This window comes from Thermobia domestica, chromosome 18, assembly GCF_964235325.1.
Source record: "Thermobia domestica chromosome 18, izTheDome1.hap1.1, whole genome shotgun sequence".
Lineage (NCBI taxonomy): Eukaryota > Metazoa > Arthropoda > Insecta > Zygentoma > Lepismatidae > Thermobia > Thermobia domestica.
In genome coordinates, this window is record NC_137471.1 from 41703541 (window position 1) to 41718504 (window position 14964).

The 14964-nt window shown below is 36.4% G+C and overlaps 1 protein-coding gene across 1 annotated transcript in view; it reads right to left on the bottom strand.

The window, feature by feature from the left end:
* LOC145675639 (uncharacterized) overlaps window positions 1–14964 on the bottom strand; it is a 124290-nt gene that overhangs the window by 26684 nt on the left and 82642 nt on the right. Inside the window, exon 18 of the mRNA XM_081746190.1 lies at window positions 11937–12127. Within this exon, the coding sequence (XP_081602316.1) occupies window positions 11937–12127 (191 nt within the window). The remainder of the gene's footprint in view (window positions 1–11936; window positions 12128–14964) is intronic.

Below are 14964 nucleotides of genomic sequence, written 5' to 3' on the forward strand. Positions count from 1 at the left end.
TACGGTAGGTCCCATAATATTGGATCTATGGACATTTAAAGTTCACCTTTTCATGTTTTCGGCAACCTGTAACTCCGAAATGGATTTCTGCACCCAGGTTAATCTATACATTTTGTCTTATCTTGGTATCAGGAATCACCTCCCAAACGTTGTTGTCGTTGTTTTGAAACACCCTGTATATCCATACTGCAAAAAAATCATTATCAAAATATAGCACTAGACATGTACTTTAACACCAAATATGATTTCCATTGAAAATGACATCAATATAAACACCTACGTAAAATTTAGGCTATATAAACGAATACTTAATATAATCTTGTAAAAGTCATATAAACGAACATAATGATCCACATTGAACATAATTCTTTCTTCCATTAATCTAAGTTTCCATATTGCTATGAGCCGGTACTTATTAATGCAAATCACACAACTTCGTAATCTGTCAATAGGCGTCAGTAGTAGTGGTCCCCGTATGGCTCGCCGAGTCAGCAAAAATTTCTCGATTCTGATTGGTTGATAGAGGTCACGTGACTTGAGGCCCCGCCCACGCGGGAAATTCAAATTTCCGGGTCACGTGGTATGACGTCATGAGTCACCCCGCGGGGAAATTCCTCACCCGGGATTTTTAAATTCGTTCCCTTTTACGGACGTGTGCTTTGATACCTGATTCTGATTGGTTGACAGATGTCACGTGATCTTAGACCCTGGGATATTTGAAATTCGTTCCCTTTTACGGGTAAGATGAATGCTTAGGTACCACGATGCTGATTGGCTGATAGAGGTCACGTGATCTTAGGCTCTTGGATTTTTTAAAATTCGTTTCCTTTTACGGGTTAGATGAGTGCTTTGATACCTGATTCTTATTGGCTGATAGAGGACACGTGATCTCAGACCTTGGGATTTTTTTTTTAAATTTGGATATCCTCTTTGATGAGTACTTTGGTACCTCAATTTTGATTGGAGGATAGAAGTCACATGATCTTAACCACACCCCAATGCTAGAAATTCAGAGTGATATGACAGCGATTCACTCTTGACCGGGATTTTAGAATTACGTTCCCTTTTATTGATATGTACTGAAGTTCACCTTAAATATTATCATTTCCTTTCATGGGTAAGATGGTTCTTACCTTATATGTTTACGTATGGAGATCTTGTCCTTGAATTAGTAGCCTATGTCTCTGAAAGGAACAATGGTGAAAGAGGGGTCCATCGTTGTCGCTTGTACATTCTTATAACACATTGTTGTGAGTTTAAGCGATTTATTGCTCAGTAAGCGATTCATTAATGGAAACAGTGTTGCCAGATTTTTCTTACCTAAACTGCTCCGATTCTTTTCGAAACGGTTCCGCAGAGTGCAAGAAATTTTAAACTAAAAATTTTTCGAACTAAAAAAATTTCCAAACTAAAAATTATTCGAACTAAAAAAAATTTCAAACAAAAAATTTTCGAACTAAAACTTTTGAAACAAAAATTGCAAAAAAAATCGAACTAAAAAATTTTCGAACCAAAAAATTGAAACAAAATGTTTTAAACAAAAAATTTTCGAACTAAAAATTTCAAAAAAATTTCGAACTAAAAAATTGAAACAAAATTTTGTCGAACTAAAACATTTTTTAAAAACAAAAGTTTCGAACTAAAGATGTAAATCACATCTAAAAATTTTCAAACCAAACTTTTTATCGAACTAAACTTTTAAAATTTTCGAACTAGAAATTTAAACCAAGTTTTAGGAAACTAAAAAGAAAAATCCTAATAAATGTTTTTTCCAGGAATCGAACTCAGGTCTTTCAAACCAAAGACGTGTATCCTAACCGCTTAGCTATGAATGAATTCGGTTTTAATCGTGCTTGGTGGGTTTCGAACCATGGTTCTTGAAAATGATACACTTATACTTTAAGATAATAAATCTGGCAGTGTAACGTGGATTAAAATAAAATGCTGATAGACTTTTTTGTGTGTTGACATAGAAGCACATATGATTGAAAATACAAGCGTCAGCCGATGTTGTATCGTATTACTTTTGTTTTACTACGAACGTGTCAGCATGATTCATGAAAAAAGCAAACATTGACATTCTCGTATGGAATATGAGGAAAATGAAATGTCGTCACAATTTACGACAGGTAGTGACATGATCCTGACAGAAGGCATTTGGGATGATGTCATGATCAGAATTGCGATACTAGATGTTGTAACTATTGAGAAACTTGAATGACGTCACGATCGATTGTTACACATCGTTTTGGTTCGTGATTCATGACAAAAGCAGCGTTGTGATTGGTTCGTTGTGATGTCATTTTATGAATTTCCTCGTTTCTGATTGGTTGATGGTGACGTCGTTTTCATAGCGACCTAAATAAAAATCTAAATTTCATTTTTCAAATCCTACACCGCTCTCAACTATCAAGTGAGAAGGTTTAATTTTTTAGAAGTGTCTTCATTGCGCCGACTTTTTGTTCATTGAATTTGAGGTAAGTTCAGTGAGATTTTATTTTTCACACAAGATTCGAAAATCATTTTTATTTCATATTTGTGGGCGGATCACTAATACAATGTTTTACTTTTAGTACGAAATATTTACGCTATGTGGAATTAGTGGAATGGGAAAGTGGGAGTACCCGAATAAACACACGAGATCGAACCCACACATTAAAACTAAGCACGAGAAATGATATGGTTTAGCGTCCCTTCAGCTTAATGTTGAATGTGAACTCCCGTCGGGAATTGAACCATGGCCAAAGATGTGTGCGCTTAGTTTTGAAAAGAATGCATTACAAAATTTCAAAAACTATGCCTGAGAATAATATGGTTCGATTCCCTTTGAAAGCATTGTTTTAGTTTAGCGTCCCCTTCAGCTTAACGTGATATTCGAGTAATCACCGGGATTGAACCTGGGCCAGAGGTGTGTACGTCAACCATTTAGCTTAGTTTTGAAAAGAATGTATGATAACGCGTGAGAATATTAAATTTCAGAAAAGGCTTGACAGCGCCCCGACGTGGAAAGCAAACCCCACCGAGGATTGAACCAGGGCCTTCCACGTTAGAAGCATGTACGCTAACCGCTTAAATAAAAAAGAGTGCATGAATATTTGGTTAAAAGATTTACGCTATACAGATTTTGTTTTGACAATTATGTATGTGTAATGTGGTTGGTGAATCTCTTCAACTTGCAAACACATCATTTAAAGGTCGTTGTGAGTAGAAAAAAGAAATGCTTACGCGTGCTTTATCACATCTCAGTACTGTTGAAACATTCATTCATGCATTCTTTTTATCACTATAGAATGGTAGGTCAGTTACATGCTGATGCAATGGTCTCGAGTTTGGTTTCCAGTATGACTGCAATAAAACACACATTTCAGTAACATAATTATTTTTAAAAACTTTAATTTCTAGTACACGTGTTTTAATAATGAGATTCTGAACGTCACCGCCAGGAATCAAACTCAGGACCTTTACATGAATTACTTAGTTAAGAATTTATCATGAATGTTATGATTTCCTGTTTATCAAGTGATTAAGATTTTTCTTTCTTCTTTTCTTTTGTAGTAAATTCACGCTGCTCAATTCCTTTTTTTCCCATTACATATTTGTTTTACCGTACCTGTTTGTTTGTTTTCATTTTTAACCATGGTCGAATCGGGTTTTACTGTTCGTAATGAAATCACTCGTCATTATAGACGATTTATGTACGTTTATGTATTATGAGGTGTGTACGTCAACCATTTAGCTTAGTTTTGAAAAGAATGTATGATAACGCGTAAGAATATTAAATTTCAGAAAAGGCTTGACATGCCCCGACGTGGAAAGCAAACCCACCGAGGATTGAACCAGGGCCTTCCACGTTAGAAGCATGTACGCTAACCGCTTAAATAAAAAAGAGTGCATGAATATTTGGTTAAAAGATTTACGCTATACAGATTTTGTTTTGACAATTATGTATGTGTAATGTGGTTGGTGAATCTCTTCAACTTGCAAACACATCATTTAAAGGTCGTTGTGAGTAGAAAAAAGAAATGCTTACGCGTGCTTTATCACATCTCAGTACTGTTGAAACATTCATTCATGCATTCTTTTTATCACTATAGAATGGTAGGTCAGTTACATGCTGATGCAATGGTCTCGAGTTTGGTTTCCAGTATGACTGCAATAAAACACACATTTCAGTAACATAATTATTTTTAAAAACTTTAATTTCTAGTACACGTGTTTTAATAATGAGATTCTGAACGTCACCGCCAGGAATCAAACTCAGGACCTTTACATGAATTACTTAGTTAAGAATTTATCATGAATGTTATGATTTCCTGTTTATCAAGTGATTAAGATTTTTCTTTCTTCTTTTCTTTTGTAGTAAATTCACGCTGCTCAATTCCTTTTTTTCCCATTACATATTTGTTTTACCGTACCTGTTTGTTTGTTTTCATTTTTAACCATGGTCGAATCGGGTTTTACTGTTCGTAATGAAATCACTCGTCATTATAGACGATTTATGTACGTTTATGTATTATGAGGTGTGTACGTCAACCATTTAGCTTAGTTTTGAAAAGAATGTATGATAACGCGTAAGAATATTAAATTTCAGAAAAGGCTTGACATGCCCCGACGTGGAAAGCAAACCCACCGAGGATTGAACCAGGGCCTTCCACGTCCGAACCCTGTACGCTAACCGCTTAGTCACAATAATAATAATAAAAAAATACGCTATACAGATTTTGTTTTGACAATTACGTATGTGTATCGTTAATGCTTGGTGAATCTCTTCAACTTGCAAACGCATCATTTAAAGGTCGTTGTGAGTGGAAAAAATGCTTACGCGTACTTTGTCACATCTCAGTACTGATGAAACATTAATTCATTTCATGCATTCTTTTTATCCCTATAGAATGATAGGTCAGTTAAATGCTGATGTAATGGTCTCGAGTTTGACAGCAATAAAACACTCATTTCAGTAACATAATTATTTAAAAAAAAAAACTTTGATTTCTAGTACACGTGCTTTCATAATGAGATTCTGAACGTCACCGCCAGGAATCAAACTCAGGACCTTTACATGAATTACTTAGTTAATTATTTATCATGAATGTTATGATTTCCTGTTTATCAAGTGATTAAGATTTTTCTTTCTTCTTTTCTTTTGTAGTAAATTCACGCTGCTCAATTCCTTTTTTCCCATTACATATTTGTTTTACCGTACCTGTTTGTTTGTTTACATTTTTAACCATGGCCGAATCGGGTTTTACTGTTCGTAATGAAATCACTCGTCATTATAGACGATTTAACATTGAAGGCAGAATGCTCGAAATTCAATTCAACGCACCGCCCGTAGGAACCGATATTATCCAATACGTGCATAACAGTTTCCAAGCAATGCTGGACCATTTATTAGTCAATGTCGACGATGAGGCGATGGTTGGTTTATCAGTAATATCACCACGGAATACCAATAAACCATTTTGGGTGAGTTTTCGCCAAGCACGAAACATGACACTGGAAACGATGTGGGCCTCGTTCGAAAGAGTTTTACAAAGTAACAATTCATTTCTCCTGCACGAGCCATTCACCGTTCATTTTCATCGTGTGGATATTCCACGTGGCTATGGCGGTTTGCGGCAAGGAGTGCTTCAAAATGAAGAATTGTTACGTTGCAAAAAAGGGATTGTACGTGTAAGAAATCAAGATTCAAGGTGTCTGGCGTACGCCCTTGTTATTGCTATTGGCCTGAAAAAATACAAGAATGTAGATGTGCAACGACATAAGCAATATAAAAGTCAGAGAAAATGTGTTGTGGACGATGAGGTCGATGCATTGTGTTCAAATGCAGGAGTCAATTTGGATCATGGTGCCAGTGTAAATGAAATACGACAATTTCAGGCATACCTCAAAGAATATAAAATTACAGTGTATGCCAGTTTCACAGGCCATGATATCATGTACGAGGGGCCCAACGATGAAAATCGCACTCCCATAAATTTGATTTGTTTGGCTGGACACTTTGACATCATCCAATCTTTAACTGCTTGTTTTGCAACCAAGTTCTACTGTGAGGCGTGCCATAAAAAGTACAGTGAACGTAACAGACATGTGAAAAATTGTCCTGTAACGTGCTCCAAATGCTTACAGAGACCTCTATGCGACAAGAACCAAACACCGATATTGTGCAACGACTGTAATCGTCAATTTTACGGCGAAGAATGTTTTAACAATCATCGGAATGCAATATATCATCATGGCGAATCTGTATGTAAAATGGTGAAGCAATGTACTAAATGTTAAAGAGTATATTCTTTTGTGCATACCGGACAACGCATTCATGACTGTAATGAGATCTTTTGTAATGTTTGTAAGAAGATTGTTCCGGGATCGCATCAATGTTTCATGCTTCCCGATCGACAATGCTTGAAACCTGGTGTTCCATCACTCATGCACGCAAAGAAAGCCTTATTGATTTTCTATGATATAGAATCTATGCAGGACAAAAATATTGATGATAATACGTATGTACACGTTCCGAATTTATTGGTTGCACAACAAGTATGTTATGCATGTGTTGAAAACAATAATATCCAGCAGTCTTGCAGTACGTGTGGTCAGCGCCAGCATATTTTCCAAGGAGACGATCCAGTTTATAATTTTCTCCAGTACTTGCGGGAACGTCGTCCCAATATAAATAGGATTTTCTGTCTCGCTCACAACTCGAAGGGCTACGATGGACATTTCATTTTAAAGACCATGGTCGAACAATGTCAATGGAGACCTGACGTCATATTAAATGGGACCAAGATATTGAGTTTAACCTTGAATAATCTGACGTTCATTGACTCTTTGAACTTCCTGCCTATGGCATTAAGCAAATTGTCCAAAGCGTTCAATTTACCCGCAACCAAAGGCTACTTCCCACATTTCTTCAACACCAAAGAAAATCAATCGTATATTGGACCACTTCCAGAAACGAAGTATTATGGTGCAAATGAAATGGCCGTCGAAGACAGGAACAAGTTCATGCAGTGGTACAACGATCATCGCAATGACACGTTTGATTTCCAGAAAGAAATTCTCAAGTATTGTATTCAAGATGTCAATGTACTGCGAGAAGCATGCGTTTCATTTATGACGTCATTTGAAGCAGAAACCAAAGTGAATCCCTTCTTGGAGACGATCACGATTGCCAGTGCTTCCAATTTAGTATTCCGCCGGAATTTCCTCAAACCCAATACCATTGGAATTCTACCGGCACATGGCTATCGATGGAGAAGTACCCAATCGATCGCTGCAATGCAATGGCTGGCCTACATTGAAAAAAGCGAAGGAAAACAAATCTTACATGCGGCCCGACAAAAAGAAGTGTTTATTGCGGGATTCCATGTTGATGGCTACTACCAAGATCCTGAGACGTTAGAGGAGCACGTCTACGAGCATGCCGGCTGCTTTTATCACGGGTGTAAAGTGTGTATTACTACAGGCCGTAATCAGCCCATCTACGGCAATCCAGAAGACACCATGGAATTCCGTTATGAACGAACGCAACGAAAAAATGCAAGACTGCGTGAATTGGGGTACATTGTACATGAAATGTGGGAGTGCGAATTTAAACAGTTCTTAAAACAAAATCCAGCAATGGCGACGTATCTGAAGAATCACCCGTACATGAACCGTAGACCCTTAAATCCAAGAGATAGCTTTTTTGGAGGAAGGACCAATTGCGTGAAATTGTACCACAAAGTCGACGAAAAAGCAGGAGAAGTAATAAAATATTTCGATATTGTTTCGCTTTATCCTTACATAAATAAGTGTGCTAAATACCCTGTAGGACATCCTAGAATTTATCTACAGGGTGATGAAAATATACCACCAATAAATAAAGTCAACGGTCTGATCAAAATGACGATATTACCAAGTCAACATCTTTATCATGGTCTCCTGCCTTACCGATGTAACAAGAAACTACTGTTTCCTCTGTGTGCTGCTTGTGCCGAAGAAATGAACCCAGACCCTACAGCAACGTGTACACACAACGATCAGGAGCGATGCCTCACTGGAACATGGGTATCATATGAAATACAGAAAGCAATAGAATTAGGATATCAACCGGTGGAAATCTTTGAAATTTGGGATTATGACATTGAACAATATGATCCCATCACGAAAACAGGTGGCTTGTTCACGGAATATATCAATACGTTTTTAAAATCGAAAATGGAAGCTTCTGGCTGGCCCAGTTCCTGTGTGACCGAAGAAGACAAATCAAAATTTATACAAACCGTCCTGGAGCGTGAAGGTATTGCACTGGATCCGACCAAAATTGAAAATAATCCTGCACGAAGAAGTTTATCTAAGCTTTGTGTGAACGCTCTATGGGGAAAGCTTTGCCAGCGTACAAACTTTAGCCAGACCACAATTATTGATCGGCCGGAAGAATTTTATGAAAAACTCACTTCCCCCGACATTAAACTCCATCAAATTGTACCCATCAATGATACGATGTTGTATGCGTTCTGGGAGTACAATGAACATGTGCCTGTTCAAAACCGAAACACCAATGTCGTGTTAGGTGCATTTACAACATGTCAGGCACGTCTGGAACTGTACAAGTACCTGGAAATGTTGCAGGAACGTGTTTTATATTTCGACACGGATTCTGTGATATTTACAGAAAAGCCCGGAGAGCCAACCATTGAACCTTCAAAGTACTTGGGATGCTTATCGGATGAGATGGAGTCTTATGGACAACGAGCGTACATCAAGACATTTGTTAGTGGAGGGCCGAAAAATTACAGCCTAGAAATATACAATCCGGACACCAACGTCACCAGCTACATATGTAAAATTAGAGGATTTACATTAAACTACAATGCAGGACAGCAATTAAATTTCAACACGCTAAAAAAAATGATTACAAATCAATGCCGTGGACAAGTCACCATTACCATCCCCCATAAGATATGCAGGACCAAAGACCATACCATCGTCACACGCAAAGAAGAAAAAATGTACAGCATCCAGTACACAAAACGTCGATTTAAAGAACTCAATTCCTATGATACGGTTCCGTACGGGTACGTTAAAAAACAGAAGTTGGAACTGGAAAAAGAAGAAGATGAAGAAAAAACTGTAAACACCCAATGAGGCCACCATTTCTTTTTTCCTTTTCCTTTTTTTTTACATCCTTGACCATAAAGCAGCAACACCAAGAAGAAAAAACGCAGTACCCAGAAGAGTTCATAAACCACCAACACCATCAGTGGAAGAAATGTAGTCATCTCATACCCAAGGGGAACCTTGACCATAAAGGAGCAACACCTAGAAAAAATGCAGTACCCAGAAGAGTTCATAAACCACCATCAGTGAAAAAAATGCTGGTCCCCGAGGAGGAAGATGAAACTAAACACATCCATCTTTTACAAGTAAGTTTTATTTCTCTCTTATCAATATTGACTCGTTTTTATTGTTTCAGAAAAAAAGAAATTCATAAAGTAATCCGTTGTTTCTTCTTTTTCTTTACAGGATACGTCTACAAGATTCGAAGATGATGACACGTGCAACATATTCATTAATTAGATCCTGTATTTATTATGTTAATCACCTTGTATGAGAAAAGCACATACCTTTCGTTAAAATACAACAAGTTGGAAAAAAAATGTGTTTTATTATTTCTTGAAACCCTGAACACTTGTTTTCAAATCATGGTAATCTTGAAAATTTAAGGTGAAAAATATATCCAAGATTTGGTTTACATGATTTTGTTCGAAAAATTAATTAAAGAATTTTTAGTGTCCAAAATTTGGTTTTTAATTAGTTCAAAAAATTTATTTGAAAATATTCAAATGTGGTTTCACGAATCATGCTGACACGTTCGTAGTAAAACAAAAGTAATACGATACAACATCGGCTGACGCTTGCATTTAAATCACATGTGCGAACACACAAAAAAGTCTATCAGCATTTTATTTTAATCCACGAACGGAAGCATTACACTGACAGATTTATTATCTTAAAGTATAAGTGTATTCTTTTCAAGGATCATGGTTCGAAACCCACCAAGCATGATTAAATTCGATCTCATTTAAACGGTTAGCATACACATCTTTGGTTTGAAAGACCTGAGTTCGATTCCTGGAAAAAAATTTCTTAGGATTTTTCTTTGTAGTTTTCTAAAACTTGGTTTAAATTTCTAGTTCAAAAATTTTAAAAGTTTAGTTCGAAAAATTTTGATTTGAAAATTTAGTTCGAAAGTTTTTAGTTTAAAATATTTTTTTCGAAAAATTTTTAATTTTTTTAGTTCGAATTTTTTTGGGGTTCGAAAATTTAATTTTTTTAGCTCGAAAAATTTTTTGATTTGAAAATTTGGTTCGAAAGTTTTTAGTTTAAATTTTTTTCGAAAAATTTGTTTAAATTTTTTAGTTCGAAAATTTTTTGAAATTTTAGTTTCAAAATTTTTAGTTCGAAAATTTTTTGTTTGAAAATTTTTGTTTAAAATTTTTTAGTTTTGAAATTTTTTTAGTTCGAAAAATTTTTAGTTTAAAATTTCTTGCACTCTGCGGAACCGTTTCGAAAAGAATCGGAGCAGTTTAGGTAAGAAAAATCTGGCAACACTGTTTCCATTAATGAAGCGCTTACTGAGCAATAAATCGCTTAAACTCACAACAATGTGTTATAAGAAATCTACAATCGACAACGATGGACCCCTCTTTCACCATTGTTACTTCCAGAGACATAGGCTACTAATTCAAGGACATGATCTCCATCAAGGTAAGAAAGCTGGTAATCATCTTATCTGTCAAAGAGAATGATAATATTTAAGGTAAACTTCAGTACAATATCCTGATACCAAAAAGGATTATTTAAGGAGGAGGTTGAACCCTCCATGGGAACTTTAAGGATAACCATAAAAGGGAACAAAATTCTAAAATCCAGGTCTAGAGTGGATCATCGTCATAGCACTCTGAATTTCTAGCATTGGGGTCGGGGGGGGGGGGGTAAGATTATGCGACTTCTATCCTCCAATCAAAATCGTGGTACCAAAACATTCATCTTACCCGTAAATGGAAACAAATGAGTGAGGGGTTTCCATGTAATCTGTTCACCATGTGGTAGGTCTAAAATCATGTGACTTCTATCTGCCAATCAAAATCGAGGTACCAAAGTATACACCAAAGAGAATACCTGAATTTCAAAAATCCCAGGGTCTAAGATCATGTGACCTCAGGTATCAAAGCACGCATCTTACCCGTAAAAGGGAACGATTTTTAAAAATCCCAGAGCCTAAGATCACGTGACCTCTATCAACCAATCAGAATCAGGTATCAAAACACTCATCTTAACCGTAAAAGGGAACAAATTTCAAATATCCCACAACCTAAGATCACGTGACCTCTATCAACCAATCAGCTTCGTGGTACCAAAGCATTCATCTTACCCGTAAAAGGGAACAAATTTTCAAATATCTCAGGGTCTAAGATCACGTGACAGCTGTCAACCAATCAGAATGAGATATCAAAGCACTCATCTTACCCGTAAAAGGGAACAAATTTCAAAAATCTTGGTCATAAAAGAGAATGAGGGTGACTCATGACGTCATACCACGTGACCCGGAAATTTGAATTTCCCGCGTGGGCGGGGCCTCAAGTCACGTGACCTCTCTCAGCCAATCAGAATCGAGAAATTTTTGCTGACTCGGCGAGCCATACGGGGACCACTACTACTGCGTCCATGGAGCAGGAATTGATATGATATAAAACGGGTTATTTCCTCTGTCATATAAATAGGTTTTTGGAGAAGTTTAAAGGGAGTGGAAAAAACTTTCGAAAGGGCACTTCAGTATATAAGTTCCTTTAAATAATAATTGGTATGTGCCCTGGTATAATATTACTAACAGAAAAGAAAAAAGTACGTTAGAAAAATAAATGAAACAACATAACAAATATACTTACATCTGTGATTGGGTGTGCAGTACCAAAGCGTGACAGATACGCCGAAAAGAGAGCTTTTAAATCTATAGTCATAGCTAAGAGTTTAAGCCTAGTTTCCATTAACATATGAGCAAGATTCGAAAACGACAGGTTAGAAGGAGCAACCTCTTTCTTCATCAAGCCACTGTCTCCTGTAGATTCACCTTGACTAACTGTAAAAAACAAACAAATTACTGAACAAAAGTTCGTTTCATTGTGGAACTACAGTAAACTTACAAACTATGGGAACTAAAAAGCACTGGTGGAATCAGAGTGCTCCACCTGATGCTTTTGGTGTAATAGATAGGCATTTCAACATGTTGGAAAGGAGACAAGTTTGGCCCTGATTTACTACATACGAAAAGACTGTTTGGTTGATTTCGAGTTTAGTGTCCCTTTTAGCACCGATCGAACATGTGAGATGTTGACTGACAGCTTGTGACTGGGCAACATAGGAAAATGAATTAAAAAAAAAAAAAAAAATCATGTCAGCCACTTTACATATATATGTATGTATATATAGGGTACTTCAAAACAACGACGACGACGTTTGGAAGGTGATTCCTGACACTAAGATAAGACGACCAGTATAGACCACCTTGGGTGCACAAATGCTTCCTTTCGAAGTTATAGGCTACCGAAAACATGCAAAAATGAAGTTTAAAGGTCTATAGCTCCAAAACTATGGGATTTACCGTATTCGGATCAAGACTTCGCTTAGTAACTAATATGTGCCCTATCCAAAAACACATGTTTCAGAATCCTGCGGTACTCACGCAACAATTTTTATCGAGACAGTTTGGCTACGTGCATATAATTTGAAGTACTCACCAACTGCCTCTATAAAAATTGCTGCGGAAGTGCCGCAGGATTCTGAAACATGGATATTTGAATACGGCACATACTAGTTCCTAAATAAAGTCTTGACTCGACTACGGTAGATCCCATAGTATTGGAGCTATGGACCTTTAAAGTTCATTTTTTCCTGTTTTCGGCAGCCTATAACTCCGGAAGGAAGCATTTGTGCACCCAGGTTGGTCTATACTTTTTATCTTATCTTGGTATCAGGAACCACCTAGGAAACGTTGTCGGTGTTGTTTTGAAACACCCTGTATATATATATATATATATATAAAACAAGATCTGCAATTATTATTTTTAGTAACTTTGTATTAATGAAATAGTCCAATTGTTATTTTATTTCAATAGTTGTCACTTTCAATTTTAATAGTCTTTGGTCGTTTTATTGATGAATGGTTATTACAGTTTACGTACGTTTAATCTTACCGGCCCTACTGCACACTGTCTCTAGATGGGTTTCAAGTATTGTTTCACCCACAAAGTCAATTTAATACACAGTATCACTCATTACACTCGCAATGTGTTGATGCCTGTGTCCAAGTATCTTGCTGCTGAGGCGCCTGTATCACTGATCACTTCGGCGTAAATTCTCCCAATCACTGTCCATAGTTGTATATTACACATACACTACACTTCTCATCTCACTAAGGATATTAGTAATTGTCTTTTACTACAATAAGAATGAACGTATTTCTTTTTGTGTGCTGATCGTTTAGTGTGTCTCTTTTGTTTTTCAGAAACATTTCTGAATTTTCAAACACAAGACCACCCTCGCTTCCTATTGACTGGTAAAACTATTCAACATTTTTAAAATGGACAGAAGAAGACCAAACCAAAAAAGGAACTGCGTTGGTGTGTGGCGACTTAAAACATTTTCTACTGGTCAGTGGACGAAGGACAAGAAAGCAAAAGAGGACAGAAAGTTAGGGAAACAAGAGGACTCGGGATGTGGACTTTTTTATTTTTTTAAAGTTTTGGGGGGTAATTGGGTAAAACTAGAAAGAAAAAATGGTTTAGATAGAATAAGCGCCTAAAAGGAAGTGGCCAAACCTACGATTGAATGAAATTAGAACAATAAATGAATGATGAATAATACATTGATAATATGTGCACTGGCACAAGCTTCACGTGAGATCCGAAGCACATAAGCTCCCACTGAGAATCGAACTCGGGTCTCCCACAAGAAAGGCGTGTACGCTAACCTAAGAGGAGCCGAAAAACTTGACAGACTTTCCCTCAGACGAATACCAGGATGATGCCACTAAATATAGGCCCTGGCCGAATTTCTTTCACTTCTTTTCTCGTTGCTGCTCGTGGTAGTGGTTTAGTTGTTCATTATTCCATTGTGAATTAATTGGCCTCTCAGGCTGTATCTGGAAGTTTATTAGTTAAATAGTCTTACCTTGCTCTTCTACACACAGACCTTCATCATCATTAGGATCCTAATCCTAAAATAGCAAGTGCTTAATATAACATCTGCGTACCTATATCTTCTATACCCTGCTGTACTTGTTCTTAAAGTTTAACCGGCAACCGGATCATAAATACAGTAAAATGTTGCTGTAACTAATGTCAGTATAACGAAGTGTTCAGAAATAGGAAATTATACTTACATATATAGTTTATTCCCGAATTCAAAGTTCAACTTTAGAGTCATCCCTGGTTAGACACTTTTTCTCTTGTTTATCTAATGTGCGTCAGAACATTTCATTTTAACGGATGAAAATTTTGTCTTTTTGCTCATACGTAATTTTATTTTTTTTAAAAATGTAATTGGAAATTCACCTTGCTCTATGATAGAAACATTTTTTATTACATTATTTTATTATACAGTTGATGTGGTAGTCATTTTCGATATATGTACGCTATCGGACGAGCAGGATAGTGATTTGAAAGTAACCAATGAGTGCTATACCATTAACTAAGCATTGCGCATTTTCCAATGCAAGAAACAAGGAACTAAGTCGTAGCCAAAATAGAATCTATCTTACAAAACAAAATTCAAACTAATTGAAATTATAACTGGACTTCAAAAACAAAAGTCGAGAACATTGTGTATGACGTAAAAATTTGATAAGTTGAAATATTATAGAAATATCTTTGCAATTTCTGTACATCAAGTTACTTCGTGTGTATACCTAATTTTCTT